This window comes from Tiliqua scincoides, chromosome 3 (genome assembly GCF_035046505.1).
Source record: "Tiliqua scincoides isolate rTilSci1 chromosome 3, rTilSci1.hap2, whole genome shotgun sequence".
In the NCBI taxonomy this organism is placed as follows: domain Eukaryota; kingdom Metazoa; phylum Chordata; class Lepidosauria; order Squamata; family Scincidae; genus Tiliqua; species Tiliqua scincoides.
In genome coordinates this window covers 160,837,023-160,855,500 of record NC_089823.1, presented here as the reverse complement: position 1 = coordinate 160,855,500, position 18,478 = coordinate 160,837,023, and the positions used below count along the sequence as shown (strand labels likewise).

At 43.8% G+C, this 18,478-nt stretch overlaps 1 protein-coding gene across 1 annotated transcript; it reads right to left on the bottom strand.

The window, feature by feature from the left end:
* LOC136645179 (lysosomal acid lipase/cholesteryl ester hydrolase-like) lies at nt 1–17,783 on the bottom strand. Its single transcript, XM_066621416.1, has 9 exons — nt 17,760–17,783; nt 14,995–15,112; nt 12,337–12,535; nt 9,995–10,104; nt 7,256–7,410; nt 5,211–5,354; nt 2,732–2,803; nt 1,965–2,036; nt 1–351 (listed from the first exon to the last, which is right to left on the bottom strand). Exons 1-9 carry the CDS (start codon nt 17,766–17,768, stop codon nt 1–3), a joined length of 1,230 nt encoding a protein of 409 aa, XP_066477513.1. The 5' UTR covers nt 17,769–17,783.
* Between the last annotated feature and the right edge of the window lie 695 nt (nt 17,784–18,478).

Sequence of the window (18,478 nt, the reverse complement as noted above, 5' to 3'; positions counted from 1 at the left end):
TCAGTCACAATAACACTTCAAAGAAGTTCTGAGTGGTGTTATGACTTCTTCATAAAAGCTGTGATTACAGTGTCTATCTACTCCTTTATCCAAGCCTCTATGCTTCACTGGCTGGCAGTGTGAATACTTCTTCATTGTCTCCATCATTTTCATGTACATACGCTCAGTAGCATCAAGCCCCCAGATGAAGTCTAGATGTTGCCATTCATGAATTTGTTTTTTGTAAATGAGATTACTAATCCGAGAGCCTAATATCTCAGTATCTGTTGGAGAGGCAATGTTATCTTGTCCACCAGACCAGAATTCAATTGGTATTTTTATGTCCTCTATCTTGTATGCAGGAGGAGTTGTCTGGCAATTTAAAAAAAAGTTTGGTAAATCAATACAGGAATATTTCACATATGACAGACACACACAAGGCAAGGTCCACTGGATATTACTAGATTAAAAATCAAAATCTTATCATTTGTAACAGTATTATTTGGGATTCCTGTAATGTCACACAGCCCAATCCTATGCATGTCTACTCAGAAGTAAGTGTCTTCACAGAAGTTGCAGATTGGAGTCAATGGGGCTTACTCTCAGGAAAGTGTGAATAGGATTGGGCTGACAATTTCTTCACAGTAACGTACAACAGCATAAACCAAGAGAATAAAACTATTTTAAATGACAACAGGTTTACTAGCTATACTAAAAACAGCAGTCAACCATTACCAAAGAGAGCCTGTAACTGAACCCAGCAAATGCCTGAAATAATACAATAGACTTTAACTGACAGCAATAAATATACAGGAAGAAATTGCTGTCCTTATCTCCCTTAGAAAAGCATTTATTCCAGCATTATGCCCACCCAATCTGTATGATTTGGAACAGGGCACCCAGAAAGGCTTTCACATTTGATAATACTGAGGGGCAGCGTACCCAGGAGGCAAGGTTATGTTGATTGCTGGGGGGGGGGGAAGAGGGTGACAGCTTCAGGTTGCTCTTCACCCTGAATCTACTGTGCCATGTTCCCTCCCCCTGCTGCAGATGAGAACCACATCCACTTTCTACCTGCTAAAAGCAAGAGGGAAGCAGATCATCCACCTCATTTCTGTAACCCTTGCATGATTTCTTCAAATGTGGAAGTGCGGGGCTTCTGGTTTTATTTACAAGGACTGCACGATTGACGGGACACTTTCATCCACACTGTCCCTTTAAATAAAACAGGAGATGCTGCACTTTTTCATTTGAAGAGAGCGAAGGGTAAGGAGCATTTGGGGGTAAGGCGCATTTGGGGGGAAGGGGTGGTGCAGAGGCAGCAGCAGTGGACCCGAGCTGGCATCAGGAAGTGTTCCAGGTCAAGCCGCCCCTGATCGTACCAATTTCATGTTACTTTCAAAGCAACAAGTACAGAGCACTTAATTACTGTATTTTTGAGCCCTAACTAATTCCCTCAGGGTTGATTCAGTTGCACCAATGGGGAGTGCATTGCAGCCTGCAGTGGGGGGCTGTCACAGAAGCCTCCTCAAGGTAAGGAAACTTTTGTTCCCTTACCTCAGGGTAAGACTCGGCTTTTCCAATGGGCCTTTGGATCTACACCAGCTATTTTGCTGGCATATATCTGAGGAGAGTAAGAGAGGGAAGGGGAGAAGGAGTAGGGATAGAATCCCAGTGCAAGTTGCTGCCATCAGATTCGCCCCCCATTCCACCTCACCCCTCCCCACCCAGAAACGTCCCTGATCCTCCCCCTCCTTGCCCCATTCCTCCTACTGCCTGTCCCTCATGCTCCTGCAGGTAGCCAGTAGTGGCAGTGGGCCTGTGAAATTGCTACCATTTGCAGTGGTGGCTCTAAAATGGCTGCTGAATGGCCATTTACAACCATTCGGTCATAAGAACGAACTTTGTTCTTCTACTGAAGAACAGAACAAACTTTGCTCTTCTATTGCAATTCATATGTTAGGATCAGGCTGTTAGACTCTTACCTGATTGTACTTTTCCATATTCTTTTCAGGGGAGCCATGGTCATATGCTTGAAACTGCTTTGATTTTAATACCTACAATTACATAGTATATTGTTGTAGCAGTAAAAAATGATCATGATTAATTCAATATTGTTAGCTGGCATGGATGCTGCACAGTTCCAGTATTCAAAGTTACATAGTTTCTTCATTCTTTACAGTTACTCTGTAAATATACCAGTATCAATATTCCTGTATTGCAGATGCATTGGTAAAGTTAGGCATGAGCATGTGTTTTCAACACAAACGGGAAAGAAATGTGTCCCCATTCATTCTGCTATGAAAAGTGGAGTTGACCACAAATGGGAATTCTTCCATATTCATCTGTTTTACACTGATTTTAATGGCGAAAACCAACCATCTTATGCTTATAATTTTGGCATTTTTCAAGCAAACTGCAGGAAGGTTTTAGGGTTTGTACTGCTCCCTTACAACACCATTTGTGCAGAATTTCAGACTGAACAAAAGGAACTCACTTTACAAGCAACGTCAAAAATGCACCCTTTGTTATAAGATTTCCTTTACTTTCGCATGAACTTCACCCTGTTTTCTGGTGCTTGGTGTTTTTTGCCCAGACTACACAAAATGTTCAGGGATTGCTCTGCTGTAGTAAGGATTCCTGAAAGATGGTTGTTAACCACCTTGAGAATCCCATAGGGATGGAAAGAGCAGGGATAAATGTTTTAGTCAGCCAAATAGATAAATAAAGCAAAATTGAAAATTCCATGTACCTGGATCCAATGAAGTAAATTTTGTATAGATGTTCCAGCAGGAGAATGTGTTCCATATATATCCAATCGACTCTGAAATGAAATGGTTGTCAATCACAATGAATATCTGTGAATCTTGATAAATAGCTTCTATCACTTGCTTCAATTTGTCAAGAGCTGGAACTCCTCTCAAACCCTAATGTGCAACTTGGGACTTGCCTGCCAGAGACCAGAGAGTGAGAGGGATGGGCAAAGGAAACTCCACCTCTTTTCCTGTCCAGTAGTGGCCAACCAGTATCAGTGGCTTCTGTGTCATTCTGCCCCTTCCTTCCTTCCAGACCAGCTAGAAGGGCAAAGCAGAGAAAGGCATGGCAACTGTGTAAGCTTCTGAAAGGCAGAGATAGGGGGAGGTGAGGCTGTGAACAAAAGAAGAGCTGCTGTAGGGGAGAGCAGGCATATGAGTGGGAGACCAAGGAGGCAAACTGGAGACTGGATGGCTTGCTTGAAGCGAACCCTCTTCTGCCAAAATCTGATCTATCAAGAGGAAGGAAGGGACAGATGACACAGTAGCCAATGATACTGGTTGGCCACCTCTAGACCGGAAAAGAGGCAGAGTTGCAGGTGCTCCTTTGCCAACCCCTCTCACCCTCTTGTCTTTGGCGTGCAAGTCCCAAGTTGCCCATTATGGTTGAGTCCCAGATGAGTCCCAGCTAATCTATAAAGATTAACTTCATCTAGGACCTCAGCACTGGCTATTTTCAAAACAAAATGCCGTTGGTAGCTTGGGCTGTTGCCTAATTCTAGGTCCTGACCTACTTGTTGAAAAGACTTGTGGTTTTTATCATAAAGCTGTCCATCACCAGGGTCTTACTGGAAGGTGGGGGTACGTCCCCCCTACATTAGGGCTTGTTGCACATGTGCACTGGCTTCCTATATCTTGTACTAGAGCCAATCAACATACTTAGTAAATTTTTTAAAAATACTTTTCTACCTACAAATTCGCAGTAGTATGAAGAAACTTTGCTTCTTTAAAACTTATTGATTCAACCTCACATTGTTGATAGACAGACATACTTTCCTAGCTGTTCCTGGAGGTGCTTCCTCCTCAAATGCAAGCCCAATTCAAGCTATAAGGCAATGGAACTCTTGCAGTCAAGCCCAAGTATCTTTCCATAAAATAATTATCCAGTAATGCTAGAAGGTTGCCACTTCCCCTTCCTGCCCTGGGGTTCTTTATGCCTCCCCTCTGCAAATATATGTACAAGAGACTCTCCAGAGTGCCTTAATGCAGTGTTTCTCAAACTGTGGGTTGGGACTCCCTAGGTGGGTTGCGAGCCAATTTCAGGTGGGTCCCCATTTACTTCAATATTTTATTTTTAATGTATTAGACTTGATGCTCCCATGGAATGCGACTGTGTATGGGGAAATGTTACAGACTTGTACTTTAAACAACCTACTATGTATATTCTTTTAACCATGACAGTAAATGGGACTTAATCCTGGGTGGGATTGCAGCCTAGTATTAAGAATTTTCCTGCTTGATGATGTCACTTCCGGTGACATCATGACCGTCATGACATCACTTCTGGTGGGTCCTGACAGTTTCTCATTCTAAAAAGTGGGTCCCGGTGCTAAATGTGTGAGAACCACTGCCTTAATGATGTTGTATCATGGTTGCAAGCAAAGAGATATTAGTTACTTTCCAAGCATATGGAGGAGCGCTTTGTCATCATGCATAGCAATATGTGGGCTGAACTCATTTTTTAAACCAGAGGTGTTTTGTTTTCAAAGCATCATCTGAGAACACACACACACACTTAATAATAATAATAATAAAGGTATTTCTATACCGCCTTTCTTGGTCCTCAGATTTCTCCTCAGACTTTATTCAAGGCGGTTTACATAGGCAAGCTAATTAAATCCCCGTAGGGATTTTTACAATTTGAAAGAAGGTTCTATCTTTCAAGAAACCACAACATTCAGATGTTTTTTTCTGATCTGGTCGCAACATTCTGGCCTCCGTCCTCCCATGCTCAGAGCAGATGGAATAACTCGGCTCAGCTTGTCAGCTGCTTCAAGGTTGCACAGTGCTGGTGGCCTCAAACTGGCGACCTGCGGATGTTATCTTCAGGCAAATGGAGGCTCTACCCTCTAGACCAGACCTCCTGCCCTTACACACACATTTCACATTTGTTTTTATTGGCTGTCCCAAGAATTCAACTATCCTTTCACATACAGAGATATCAGAGATTATTCTTCTAGAAATCTGGTAGATTTCAAAGACTAGAAAATGTTTAACTTCGTTGTAGTACTTGAAATTTCTGGGAGGTCCCATTCCCAAAAAAGTCATTACCTCCCTTCCACTCTCATTCCAAACCTACAGCCACAATATCTCTTAAGTTACACAAAAGTAAGATTTGTAGCCGCCTTGGGTGCCCTTCGAGGAGAAAGGCGGAATACAAATCCAATAAATAAATAAATAAATACGATTCCTACTTACCATATTTACATTGGGAGTATTACTTCCAGTTATATAAAACATTACATTGGCACACAATTTAGGTAGATACAAGCAGAACGTAGCAAACACCGTTTTTAGGTATGCAGGGCTTTGTAACACTTGTTTGTTGCCAAGTAGTATAACCTGAAATATATTTGTAAATAGTTACCATAAATCAACTCATTAGTCAACTCTCTTCTATACCCTGATATAACTGTCCTACTCTGTCCAGGCCACCATAAATCTAATGGGAACTTTCTTAGAAACTTCGTGCAAAAAGTTTCACTTTGCTTAACACTTTAAGGCTACAATCCTATCCACACTTTCCTGGGAGCAAGTCCCTTTGACTATAATGGAACTTACTTCTGAGTAGACATGCATAGGATTGGGCTCTAACTCTGCAGCTAAACCCAAATTTAGTTACTCTTAAAATGTTTCTTATTACTATTTTATCTGCATGTCTGAATGTGTGCCTTAAGTGTTCTACACTACTTGAGTAAGTAATCTGGAGCTCATCCTAGAAATAAAAGGTTCTAGGCTGCCAGCCTTTAGATCAGTGGTTCCTAAATTTGTCAGGGTCATGGTGCACGTTGACTGGCTTTGCCAGTCTGTGTCTGTACTCTTGCTTTCATGGGGGTACAGCTGATGCCAGGTTTTGGCAGATGGCTTTGCAGTTCTGTAGGCAGGTCTGGAGGAAAGGCTATGATATCACTTGCTCCCTGGCATGATTGGTGAGCATGCGCTGGTTAGTCACGGTGGGGCACATGCACATTGCTCAGTTACTGGGCAGGTGATTATTACTGAAGGTGATTATTTTGCAAGCACCAACATAAGAGGCGGCAGTGCCATAGCCTCACTGCCACAGCCTGCTGGAGCTGGTAAGTTAGCGGTGGCGACAGGTGTGGGTGGAATGGAATGGGGAGAGTAAGGAACAGGGAAGAGTCTAGGAGGGAAGTGGTGGAATGGGGGGGGAATGGGCAGATATTGGCAGCAGCAACTTGCACTGATATCCTCATGCCATTTCTTCCTGTTCCCTCCCTTTTACTCGCCTCAGAGCTGTGCTAGCAAAGTAACTAGCACAGATCTGAGACAATCCATTGGCTAAGAGAGGCTTACCCCTGGGAAAAGGTGCAAATGCTGACAAATCAAATAATAATTAAAACTAAAACACGCATTTAAAAAGCTTCAGTCTTTTTAAATGCATAATGAGATGGAAACCCACATTATTAAACGAGTAATGCACTAATTCTATCCCCTGCCAGTTTACACATGACAATGGCGTGTGTGATACATGCTATGGTGGGGGTGTGATCATACAGGCCAGAGATGTAAATGAAAATTTTTTTTCACTTACCTCCCCATAAACTGCCTGGTCTTCAATGGGTCTCCTCAGTCAGGAGTCCAAGGAACCTCAGAGGGTGTGTTGGGCCAGGAAAATGGAGATAGGATCCCAGTGTGTGTGACTGCCACTGAGGTCCACCTCTCTTGTCCTTAAACCTCCCCTGCTCACACTGCCCTGATCCTCCCCCAAATGGCCCATGTTGCACTTCACCTCCACTTTATGTACTCTGGTACAACCTGAGTGAGCCATTGGAGCACATGCAAGGCCTCCGGCTGTTTGCACCAGCTGTCCTGCAGTGCATGATAGCAGTGCACCTTTTGCAATGCCTCACTAGGATGTACGGCAACGGATTGTGAGATTCACCAGTCAAAAAGCCCAATAGGATTCGGCTGTTAGTAAATACCCCAACAATACAATCCTAAGTATGTCTACTCAGAAGTGAGTCCCATTGAGTTCTATGGGACTTACTTCCAGGTAAGTCTGCATAGGGTTGTGACCCAAGAAACTTATACACCAACAATTGTACCCCAGAACGCGAAAACCTTCCTGAAGTTACAGGATGCTATTTGCTTATATAAGGAAATGATTTCCTTTGAGAAAGATCTTTTTCAGTCAAAATGTGGCAGGATTTAAAATATACTTTTATTCAACAATCCACCACCTTTTTTTTTTTGTTGTTGTTCTTTGATTTGTATGAATAGACCCAAGAAAGACTTACCTGAAGCAGTATTTTAGGCATATATGGCAAAAATTTTAGCAGTGGGGTTGTAGCGTAATTAAGTGTGGTTGTAGGTCCCAAGCAAAAGAATACTTTGATCTTCTTGGCCAGTTTTGGCCAACTAGAAAACGCTATAAAACCTGTAAGAAGAAGGGACATTTCAAATCAGCAAAGTAACTAAGTGGAAGCTTGTATGGTTCACCTCTTGGCCTGACTGCTTAATGCCAAATGATAGCTTGTGAGCAATAATTATAATTAATGTTAATTGATATGAGTTTGATAGAAAGCAGTTTTGCATGAATATTCTCATGCACTGATTTTTGGTGTTCCAAATGATTCAAAGGGCTTATGCTCATCTTGAATTAGAATTCCAGTCATGTTTACTTTTTGCCCCTTCTGAGCCATATGACTGCCAGGGCTGCCCTTAGGAGGGCAGGGCCCAATTGTAAACATTTTTTGCAGGGTCCCAGGTTCACAGCAAAGGTCTGTAGAATCTTAGAGAGATAAATAAAATTTATTATAGACTTTGTATATCTAAAGCAGGGGTTCTTAAATTGGCAAATTTGAGATAAGTCCTTGCAGGGGAGGGAGAATCCAGTGACACGATCCCCAGGATCATGCCACTGTTGGGCCGGGGCGGGGACTTACTTTTAGTCACAGGCAGAGCAGCGGTGTCCCGGGGTGCACAGATGCCTCCGCAGGGCTCTCTGATGCATAAGAACAGCCCACACTGCATCAGGCCATAGGCCCAACTAGTCCAGCTTCCTGTATCTCACAGCGGCCCATCAAATGCCCCAGGGAGCACACCAGATAACAAGACCTACATCCTGGTGCCTTCCCTTGCATCTGGCATTCTGACATAGCCCATTTCTAAAATCAGGAGGTTGCACATGCACATCATGGCTTGTAACCCGTAATGGATTTTTCCTCCAGAAACTTGTCCAATCCCCTTTTAAAGGCAACCAGGCCAGATGCCGTCACCACATCCTGTGGCAAGCAGTTCCACAGAATGACCACACGCTGAGTAAAGAAATATTTTCTTTTGTCTGTTCTAGTTCTCCCAACACTCAATTTGAGTGGATGTCCCCTGCTTCTGGTGTTATGTGAGAGTGTAAAGAGCATCTCCCTATCCACTCTGTCCATCCCCTGCATAATTTTGTATGTCTCAATCATGTCCCCCCTCAGGCGCCTCTTTTCTAGGCTGAAGAGGCCCAAACGCTGTAGCCTTTTCTCATAAGGAAGGTGCCCCAGCCCAGTAATCATCTTAGTTGCTCTCTTTGGCACCTTTTCCATTTCCACTATGTCCTTTTTGAGATGTGGCGACCAGAACGGACACAATACTCCAGGTGTGGCCTTACCATAGATTTGTACAATGGCATTATAACATTAGCTGTTTTGTTTTGAAGAATGAAAAGTGGAAGTGGGTCACGATCAGTGTTTTTTTCATTCTCCGCGCATCAGGTAGCCCTGTAGAGGCATTTGTGGGGCTCCCCGCACCCCCAGAATGCTGCTGCTCCTGCCTGTGAATAAAAGTAAGCCACTGGCCCCCCTGACAGAGGTGTGGTCCTGGGGATTGCATCGCTGCATCCCCCCCCCCTTCCTGCCCCATAAAGGGGCAAAGACAGAGGGACTCAGACTGGGGTGTTGCAATGCCCCAGTTTGAGAACCTCTGCTCTAAAGCAATCAAAATTGCTTCAGTGGAAAGCAATCAAAATTAAATGCTTAAGAATGCACTTCAAAAGTGCATGTGATTTAATGGACCAAATGAATCTAAGCACATTTTAATATAAAAATTGCATACAAGACTAGATTGCCCTAGCATGGTCTAGGGTACAGGGCCCAGTTGGGAGCAATTGGTTCAACTGACTTAAAGCTGGCCCTGATGACTGCAGTTCAGTCTGCTAGTCACGAAGGCAATGCAAAAGAGCTGGCTCTTCAACAATTTTCAATTCCAGCTGGTATGGTGTTAACAGAGTGGGGTATTATTGAGGCTCACAAATACTTTAACAAAGGAAATAATCATTTTCAATAATCCCTAGTTTGATGTTATAGGGATGGGCTGGTTCAGATGATACCATCAGCCGGCTCCACCCAGGTAATGAGGAGCAGGTGTTTGCCAATGCAGTTCTTTCTTGGCATGTCACAGAATTGTGTCAGGACAGACTACCAAAGCATGGTCTGAACAGTACTTTAAAGTGGAATTTAAATTGCATGAATGGGATGACTCCAACAATCTGTCCCCATACAGTAATGTAGACTGTAATGGCACCTCTCATCAGATGGTGCTGGGTTAGCAAGCGGTATTATCTGAGCTGTCCCAATGAACCTTAAGCCCATGTGCTTCTTCCTTGCCCTGTCTTCTCCCATTGTGCATCATGATTCTTGATCTTAGTTAGTGGCAAAGGACAGTTGGCTGTTTTCTCCAGAACACCAAATGACTACTTGTGTTTGTTCCAACCAGGGTTACAAACCAGAGTGCACGAGGAGACAAGGATGTGCATGAGCAGGTTTCTCTTCAAGTCCTCATTTTTGTAAGGATGAACCATCGTTTAGCGTCTGAACAGATGCAATAATGCAGTAGTGATGGGGAGGGGGGGTGATATGCAGTGCTGGGATGCAATGGTTTTTATTTTCCAGGGTTTTGCTTTTTCTAAACCTGAATTTTGGTTACAACAACACATTCTCAATACAGTGAGATACTCTTATGAATGGCTTGTAACATACCAATGGCTGTGCCTTGAGAGTGGCCTACATAATACAGCTGCGGCTGCCCAGTTTTGTTCAGGATAAAGTACAGTACTGCTGGAATGTCATAGTATCCCATTTCGTGAAAACTACAGAGAGAAAAGCACACAACCACAACAATAACATATGTAAGCACTGGTAGCACAAACTGCAGACAAATATATACATGGAAAACTTGAAATGGTTAGCAATAAAAAAATCTGATATTTTTTACTCCAAGCAACTACATTTGCTGGGAGCTTCGCATCCATTCCCCTTCCCCCTGCTGTAGATGGGGGGAAAAAAGAATTATGCAGCTTTAATTCTACTCTTTCAAGCAAGATTGAGAAGGTTCTCAAACCTTCTGTTTACCTTCATCCTTTCTTGCTGAAGAGGAAATACACATTGAGTATCCCTTATCCCAACAGCTTGGGATGGGAAGTTGTCTGAATTTCAGTTCTATCTATTTTTTAGAATAATTGCACAACCATGGGTCAAAGAGGTCCAAAAAGACTGCAACATTCAGTTGTGTCCAGTTTACTTTTTTCCCCAAATTCCTATGACAGTGTAGCTAATTTTTAAATGTTTGCCCTAGACTTTGGAATTTTCTGTGCTTACATTTGGCACACTTGTACCTGTATGATGTCAGGAACATTTTCTACCAGCTCCTCCACTTTATGTCACTGCTATGATAAAGTATCCAAAGGAAGGTTATGACATATGGAATGTGTATGGACTGGAGGGTGGGCCTGTATCCTGCAAAAACCTCAGAAGAGGTATAGAAGCATTATGTGCTCATAATGAAATGTTCTATATGTTTCACATGTATATTAGCAGGGATGTGCTGGGGTCATAGCTCCAAGACTCGAGTCAAGTCCTGATCTCTGCCCCTCTTGACTTGAGTCACCCATCATAAGTCATAATGAATCATAATTGTGACTCATCCAGAGCTGTTTTTTGAGTCATTCTGACTCAAGTCTGAGTCTTTTTGAGAAACAAGTTGAGTCACAGAAGTGGAGAAAGAAATGTAAGCAAGCACACACACAAAACAGAGTCAGACAAAAGCAAGTCTTGACTTTAGTCTATTTGAGTCTATTCTTTTTTAGGGTAAGAGTCCTGAGTCATTGGCCAAGTTTTGACATGCGTGACTCGAGCCTGTACAACTCGTGAAAAACACTTTGTTACTTGAGTCCAGGTCATATGAGTCATGGCCCATCCCTGTATATTTGCAACCCTGTCCTAATAACAGGGTTGCAACTTCTTACTTGCCATCAGAAACTAATACTGAGAATTAAAGTTGCATATTACTCATAGTCTCACTTGGGTAGTTTCACAATGGGTTATATTACATTGACACAACATTAGAGTGCACTGCAAGCACTGCCAGTCCAACCATGAGGTGAGGTGAAGCAGACTGTACCAGTGGCAGACTGCGAGGTGCTGGCAGACTTGGGGTGCACTTCACTCTGCCACTGTCTCCCTCCAGCCCACCACTGAACACGAGCTACAGTGATGGACTTTCTGCTCATCCAAGTAAGAAGTGGATCATTGGTCCCTTTACCTTGCTCCCTGTGCATTTTTCTTAAAGTCAGAAATGTGGACTTCTGGATTTATTTACAGAAACGGTGCATGCTGTTCCTTTGTACAAAACAAGAAATTCCACACTTCTGGGTTTGACGAAACCACTGACAGCCCAATCCTGAACTGCCCGGGGCACCCAGGCTCGGCAGCACCAAGAATGGCTGCTGCCGGAACCTGCGTGCCCTGGGCTACCGTGGGAGGTGCCTCGGGAGAAGGGGACTTTTGTCCCCTTCTACTGCATAAGGTAAGCAGCCCCACAATGGGGCTACTCACTTTATGTAAAGTAAAGGCGCTAGTTAGGATTGGACACAGAGTTTCCTTAGCATGCTCAGAACTTGCCAAGGAAAATGCATGGAATCCTATGCAAAGTGAAACTGAGCTGCACTGTGCAATCAGTCTATCCATCCAGAGAGGAATGCAATGCCACCAGAATGGTCCAGATTCGATGAACCATCCAAGCTGACAAATATATTGGGCACTATGGAAAGCAAAACTGTGCCACTGAGGTGACTCAGATCTAAGTAGACCCATTGGGGACAGTGCAGTGCGACACGGGGTAAAGGGCAATTTTTCCCTGCCTCAGGTTGCACTGATTCTGACCCCAAACTTGTGCTGGATGCAGCATAGGCCCCCTGGCCTGCCTGTTCTGTTGCAAATCAGGATTGTGCCCTCAGGCTCATAAATGAGTCACTTTCATAGGTGTGATGGCAGAGACGAGTTACAAGTTCCCTACCTCTATGACAATGTCTCCAGTTTCTTACCTAAATTCCCAGAATTCCTGCTCACTTGGTTTCAGCGTCTTGTGCATTACAGACCAGGTGTTCCCTCTGCTGTTTCCTAGCCAAACATCATAACCAGCGTCTGCTAATATGAAGCCCAAACTGTTGTTGGGCAGGTTGGAAATCCAGTGGGAAGCATCACCAAGTATAGCATGTTGCAAAAACACCACAGGCCGGGGACCTGCAAAACAGAAGGGGGTGCTTAATTGCTGCTCAATAAGTGTTCTGCCAGATTCCCAGGCCAAGCCCTGCCTAGAGAATTATGCCCACTTTAAGCAAATTAGCTCCCCTTCTTTCCCCCAACAAATGACCCTGGTTCTGCCCTGCAGTCCTGCTAGAACCCACCTCCAGGGTAGCTCGCCTGTTTAACCTGCAGAGGTCCTCTCTCCTGCCAGCAGCCTCCCGCCACTACAGCAGACCCTTGGTCCTCAGCAGGTCTTGGGCACAGCAACCACACACCAAACTCCAGTATCTCCAGCAGTCTGTTCCAGCAGTCCCTTAGTCACAAAGTCAGTCAGAGTATCCAGGGCAAAGTTCAAGCTCAATAAGTCAAGTCACAGTCCATGGTCAGATTCCAAAGTCAATAAGCCCAATCAGTCAGCCTCCTCTCCAACCTGCACTCCTTCTACAAACCCTTCCTGCCTCAGGTGCTCCTTATATCCCTGAGGGCCCTATTGCCTTCAAGTGGCTGCAGCTGTGCAGCACACTCTGCTGGATGCCCAGGCCTTACCCTTAAAGGGGCCACTGCTGACACCACATCTACCTCCTCGCCATATCTTCCTCGATTACAATACAATAAGTTGTTAGCTATATTCATACTCATGATTTCCATTCCTCATTTCTGTTCTGCCCATAAGCTGGAAATGGCAGAGGCCTCCTGGTGATAGTGAGGACAGGGTAATATGGTTTCTTCTTAACTGTTAATGGAAATGTGCCTAATTAGCACTGTTCACATGTGCTGTTCTGTCAAAGACATTTAGAGTGCAATTCAATGCTTACCTTACACCAATGCTTACCTTACATTGCAATTCAATGCTTACCTTACACCAGCCTCATTTATAACTTCCTTTGAAGTGAAGTAAATTAAGTTTGTAACGTGCTTCCAAAATTGTTTGGAATGTGAAAGTTTGGAATGTGATTAGAAGTAATTAAGTTTGGAATGTGAAATGATTAAGTTTGGAATGTGAATATCTAAAAGTATTATTACAATATTGCCTCCAACGCCAGTGACATAGCTAGGTTATTTGACACCCAGGGCCCATAAATTTTTGTCACCCCCCCCATATGACAAAATTAATTTGTCAATGGGTAAGGTCACCTACCAGGATGGGGAGTGGAAATTGGGTGCCAGTAAGGGAGCCTGCCAGGATGGGGAGCGAAATTGGCGCCAGTTGCAATGGGAGGCCAGGTCTACCCAGCAGGTAGATCTGGCTCCAAATCCAGATGGGAGTCCAGGTCTACCTGCCTAGAAGAGGTGGCTCCAGAGGGCAGTTGGTAAGGGAGCCCAGATCTAACCAGCAAGTAGGTCTGGCTTTCAAGTCCAGACAAGAGCTCACATCTACCTGCCAGCAAACCTTCACCACAGAGGCCAAAGTTCAAACAGGAGCCCAGGTCTACCAGCCTGGTTGTTCTGGGCTCTGGAGTTAAGGTACTGCTCACCCCCCACTGAACACAAACAATGGATCCACCCCTGGTGTCACCTTATTAACACCTTATTGATTTCATGTTGTGTCATAATAACATCTCATTGGCTCTTTGGAAAATCAGTCTCATTGGTCTGTTTTGAGTTAAGGAAATCCTACTTTTTGTTACATAAGATAATTGCATTTTGGTTTTCTGGTTTTGGGGCCATAACTTTTGATATAATGGAGATATTTTTCTTCACTGCATTCTGCTGTAAATTCTGCATCAAATGGTATATAACATGATAGCATTATTCCTAACAACTGCGATTTTAGCGATTTTGGTCACTAGTGATATCACCCCCTTGAGGCTGGCACCCTGGGCGGACTATCCCCCCTGTCCCCACTACCTACTTCACTGGCCAATGCAAGTATGGCACATTTCCTAACCTGATCACATGCAGGTCTCTCTCCTTATGTTGTATGACTGAATAGGAAAGATGAAATGCTTTCTCTGACTGGTCCAGTGCTCACAAACAGAAACGGCAAATACTTTTCTTTTGCAGTTGTACCAGATACTAGAAATAGTAACAGCAATTACAGCTGCAACCAAGGTTTCTCAAATTTTTCCCTGGTGAAATTTCATAAGTGAAAGAAAGAAAGAAAGTTGAGCATCTCTCCAAGTTGGAGACCTGGGGGCACTTGTCCCCACTGGCCCCTCCAGATATGCTGTTTACATATTACAGGCCAGTGAGGGGCATGAGAGTATCCACTGCAGCTGTCCAAAACGCTTTGATTATTTTTTTAAAAAAATTTTATATATATTTTATTCCAGTCATATTTTGAAAAACTAAGAATAAATGTTGATCTGGAACATTGATGGACAATAGTCAGGGCAATGCAAATCCTAGGCAAACCATTACTAGTGACAGATGTGCACAAAAGCTGCCAATCACTGTTAGTGGAAGGACTGCCATTGTGCCTCATATTACCTTTCTCATCACATGATAAGTCCTACCTTTGTTTGCACCATTATATCTTCCATGCGGTATTCTGAAGATTGCAAGGATATAGTTGTCTTTGGTCTCAACATGATATTCCTCACTTGGGTACCCATGATAAGTGATAATTTCACTCTACAAGGAAAAAAAAGCATAGACAGCAGGCTTGTGAGAAGTTGACTTCTCTGTACCTAATTAAACATCTGTTGGGGGAGCTGGTTGATGACTGAAGAAAGAATTAAGGAGGAGCTAAGGAGACCGTGAACCATTTTTGTGGTGTCTGGCTCAGAAACATCTAAATTTTGAAAACATTATCATTTCTAGAATCTAACAGTGCAATCCTAGTCATTTTCTACTCAGAAGTAAGTCCTATTGTGTTCAATGGGGCTTACTCCCAGGAACATTTTTTTACACTGAATGTTAGTTGAAGGAAAGACTGATGTGTTATTATTGGCAAACTGGCTTACATTAATAACTTACATTCACTTGACTGACATATCTTTCTTGAAGGAAGGGAAAAAAAGGAGTACAGGTCCAGCCTTGTTATACACTGATTTTTTATACACGTATTTGACTCAACACGAATGGCTACTGCAAATGAGAAGGAATGTGCTGATCCCTGGAGAAGGGGGAAAATGCACCCCTTTAAAATCACAGTTTAAAAAACTGCTTTTTACTGTTGCAGAGAGACAGTCATACAAGTGATTACAGGTAACCTAAGTGTCCACAGATTTTTTTATATCAAAGCTGATGAGAAGGGCCCTTTAAATTAAAGAAACACCATCATTTAATAATGCCAGAGAGGGCAGCCAGCTGACAATCCATCAATCATTCTCTCTGCAGGCTTCACTCCTCCCTTCCCCCTGAGCACTTGAAAGAAGGCTAAATGGCAGCAATTATCACCTCCATTCTTCCCCCTTGCTGGGGCTCTTGGTGAAGGGAGGGATTGCTGCCTCCTAATGAAGCCTAAGCCTCTGGAGAGAGACTGATGGCCTCTGTGTGCATTACAAAGGTCATCAAGGCTGTTTTTAAAACACGGAGGAAAGAGACATCTTGTTTTTTAAATTGATTTGCTATAGTTTGTTTTTTGCCATCCACCTGAGTTCTTGGAACCCTTGAGAATAATGAGACTCAACCTGTAAATTCTTCTCTTTGGAAGTGAGAATCTTACTTGTCTGAAACATTTTTTGTATGGAATGCCTATCCATTGCAACACCCCAATTAAGGGGGTAGCAAAATAGTCAAAGAACTTTGGAATTTTCTTCATTTCCTGAGCAATTTGGATGGCAGATTAGATGGACAGGTAGAATGGGGAAAGTGACTTGGACTCTGACAATAAGATTTTTTTTTTAATGAGGATTTTTTTCAAAGATGTATTCTCAAATTTAAATTTTTAATGAGAATAGCGTCATGCCTAACAAAACGTGACATGCTATAGTGACTGAGAGGCCAATCCTGGGCTCCGTGCCGCTGCGAACTATTGCAAGCATGCCGTAAGGCACGTCTGCGAGCCTCACCGCCAAGCACCTGCCTCTGCTAGCCCAGCGCTGGCTGGTGCTGGGCTAGCGCGGGGCGGTCACCCATCCTCTGTGGCTTGGTGGTCTCATGGACCGCGGAGCCGTAACACAGTAAGCATATCAAGGGAGGGGTTGGGGAGAAGGCGTTCCGGGGAGGGGGGAGGCCAGCAGGGGGCGGAGAGAGGACGGGGGAGGCATGATGCGGGGAGGGGACGGGTGGGAGGCATGCCGGGGAGGGAGGGAGGTGGGTCAGTGGACCTCTGCTCCACAGGATCCAAGGTGTTTGTGGAGGGCTTGGTGCCCTACATGAACACCTTTACTTTACCGACGACCTTCTGGTTGGCGGTAAAGTGAGTAGCCCCATTGTAGGGGTGCTCACCTTACCCAGGAGAAGGTGCCTCCCGCCGTAGCCCGGGGTGCGCAGGATCCGGCGGCAGCCGTTCTTGGTGCCGCCGAGGCTGGGTGCCCTAGGCAGCTCAGGATTGGGCTGCCCAACACTAGCAGCCAAGAGATGGATGGAACTTTTTTGCTGTTTCAGTTCCTTGCCTGAAAAAATAAGACTTTACCTCTGCTGAACAATCTAAAGTTACAAAACTTTGGCAACTTTGCTTGCCTTCAACTGATTCAGTGGCTGGTTCAGCTGATCCTTAGTGTTGGGTTTTAATTTTAAAATAAAGAGAGGTGTTTGAAAACAGTGTTATTTATTTTACTCAGAAGTAAGCCCACTGTGTTAAGTAAGACTTGGGCTGTAATCCTATCTTACCAGAAACAAAAACCTCTAAAATATATAGTTTTGTTTATTGTGTGTCTCTCAGTAAACTATCCTCTTATACGTGTGGGTGATGAAAGAGTCACTTTGTGATTACTATATGGAGACTTTAGGCTCAGGCATCATTTCAAGAATCAACGTTGGGCCCTTGGCAGTTTCCCAATGATGCCAAACCCTGACACAGCCCTGCTACGGAGGCTGAGTTCTTTATTCTGTCACCTATGTGTGTGCAAGACATACATGCCACTGCAAATATTTTAAGAGTCCTACTGGCCCAGTGGTGTACTGTGATTAAGTTTCACACACATTTAAATAATATTAAATGTTTTAATTAATATTAAATGCATTAAATGCCACCATGGGTTAAAGGCTTTTCAGGATGTGAAAGTGACAATGTCTGAACCATCCCTAGAGTGGAAACTGATTCTTTTCATCTTTCTTACCTCTATGGGACTGACTACTAAAAGCACAGTTGTTAAAAGTGTGTCTAACTTACAACATTCATATAGACCTCAGGATTCACTGTATGTTCAGTCACAGGTTCTTCTGATGTTCTGAATTCTTCTAGACCAAAAATTCCTTGAGACAAACATGCTGCTATTAAAAAGCCCCACATCTTCTACCTGTATGAAATGAAATGTACAGTTTTTTTATTGATAAGAATGCTGTGGTTTTCAAGGCCAGCCCATCCATGAGGCTGACTGTGGGGGTCACCTCAGGCAGGAGAGTGGTGGAGAAGGATCATTGCTCTCTTCCTACTCACCTCCACTGCTGCTTCTCTTCTTCCCTGGATTGGAGACATGGGACAGAGTGGAAGAGTAAGTGTGGAGGAGAGGAGTGTGATGGGCTAACCATTAGAGCAGGGGTGTCCAAACATTTTGGCAGGAGGGCCACATCATCTCTCTGACACTGTGTCAGGGGCCAGGGGAAAAAAGAATTAATTTACATTTAAAATTTGAGTAAATTTACATAAATGACTTTATTAGGGATGGAACTTATATGAATGAATGACGGTCTTGCAGTAGCTCAAGGTCTATAAAAGGCCTTGCACAAAGCAAGGCCAACTTTTCCTTTGCTGCCACTGCTGCATCACAGATGTGAAACAGCAAGTAGTGGAGGAAGCTCTCATCCCACAGCTCAGGTGAAAGGTCGAACAGTCATCCTCACACTGAGAGCAGTTCTGTTGGGCTGGCACGGGCTCCAGCAAGTCTCCGG

Coding starts and splice junctions, on each gene's coding strand:
- LOC136645179 (XM_066621416.1), bottom strand. Junction 10,105..12,336: donor CAGGAATTCTGGGAATTTAG/GTAAGAAACTGG, acceptor TTCTCTCTGTAG/TTTTCACGAAATGGGATACT. Junction 352..1,964: donor ATATGGAAAAGTACAATCAG/GTAAGAGTCTAA, acceptor TTAAATTGCCAG/ACAACTCCTCCTGCATACAA.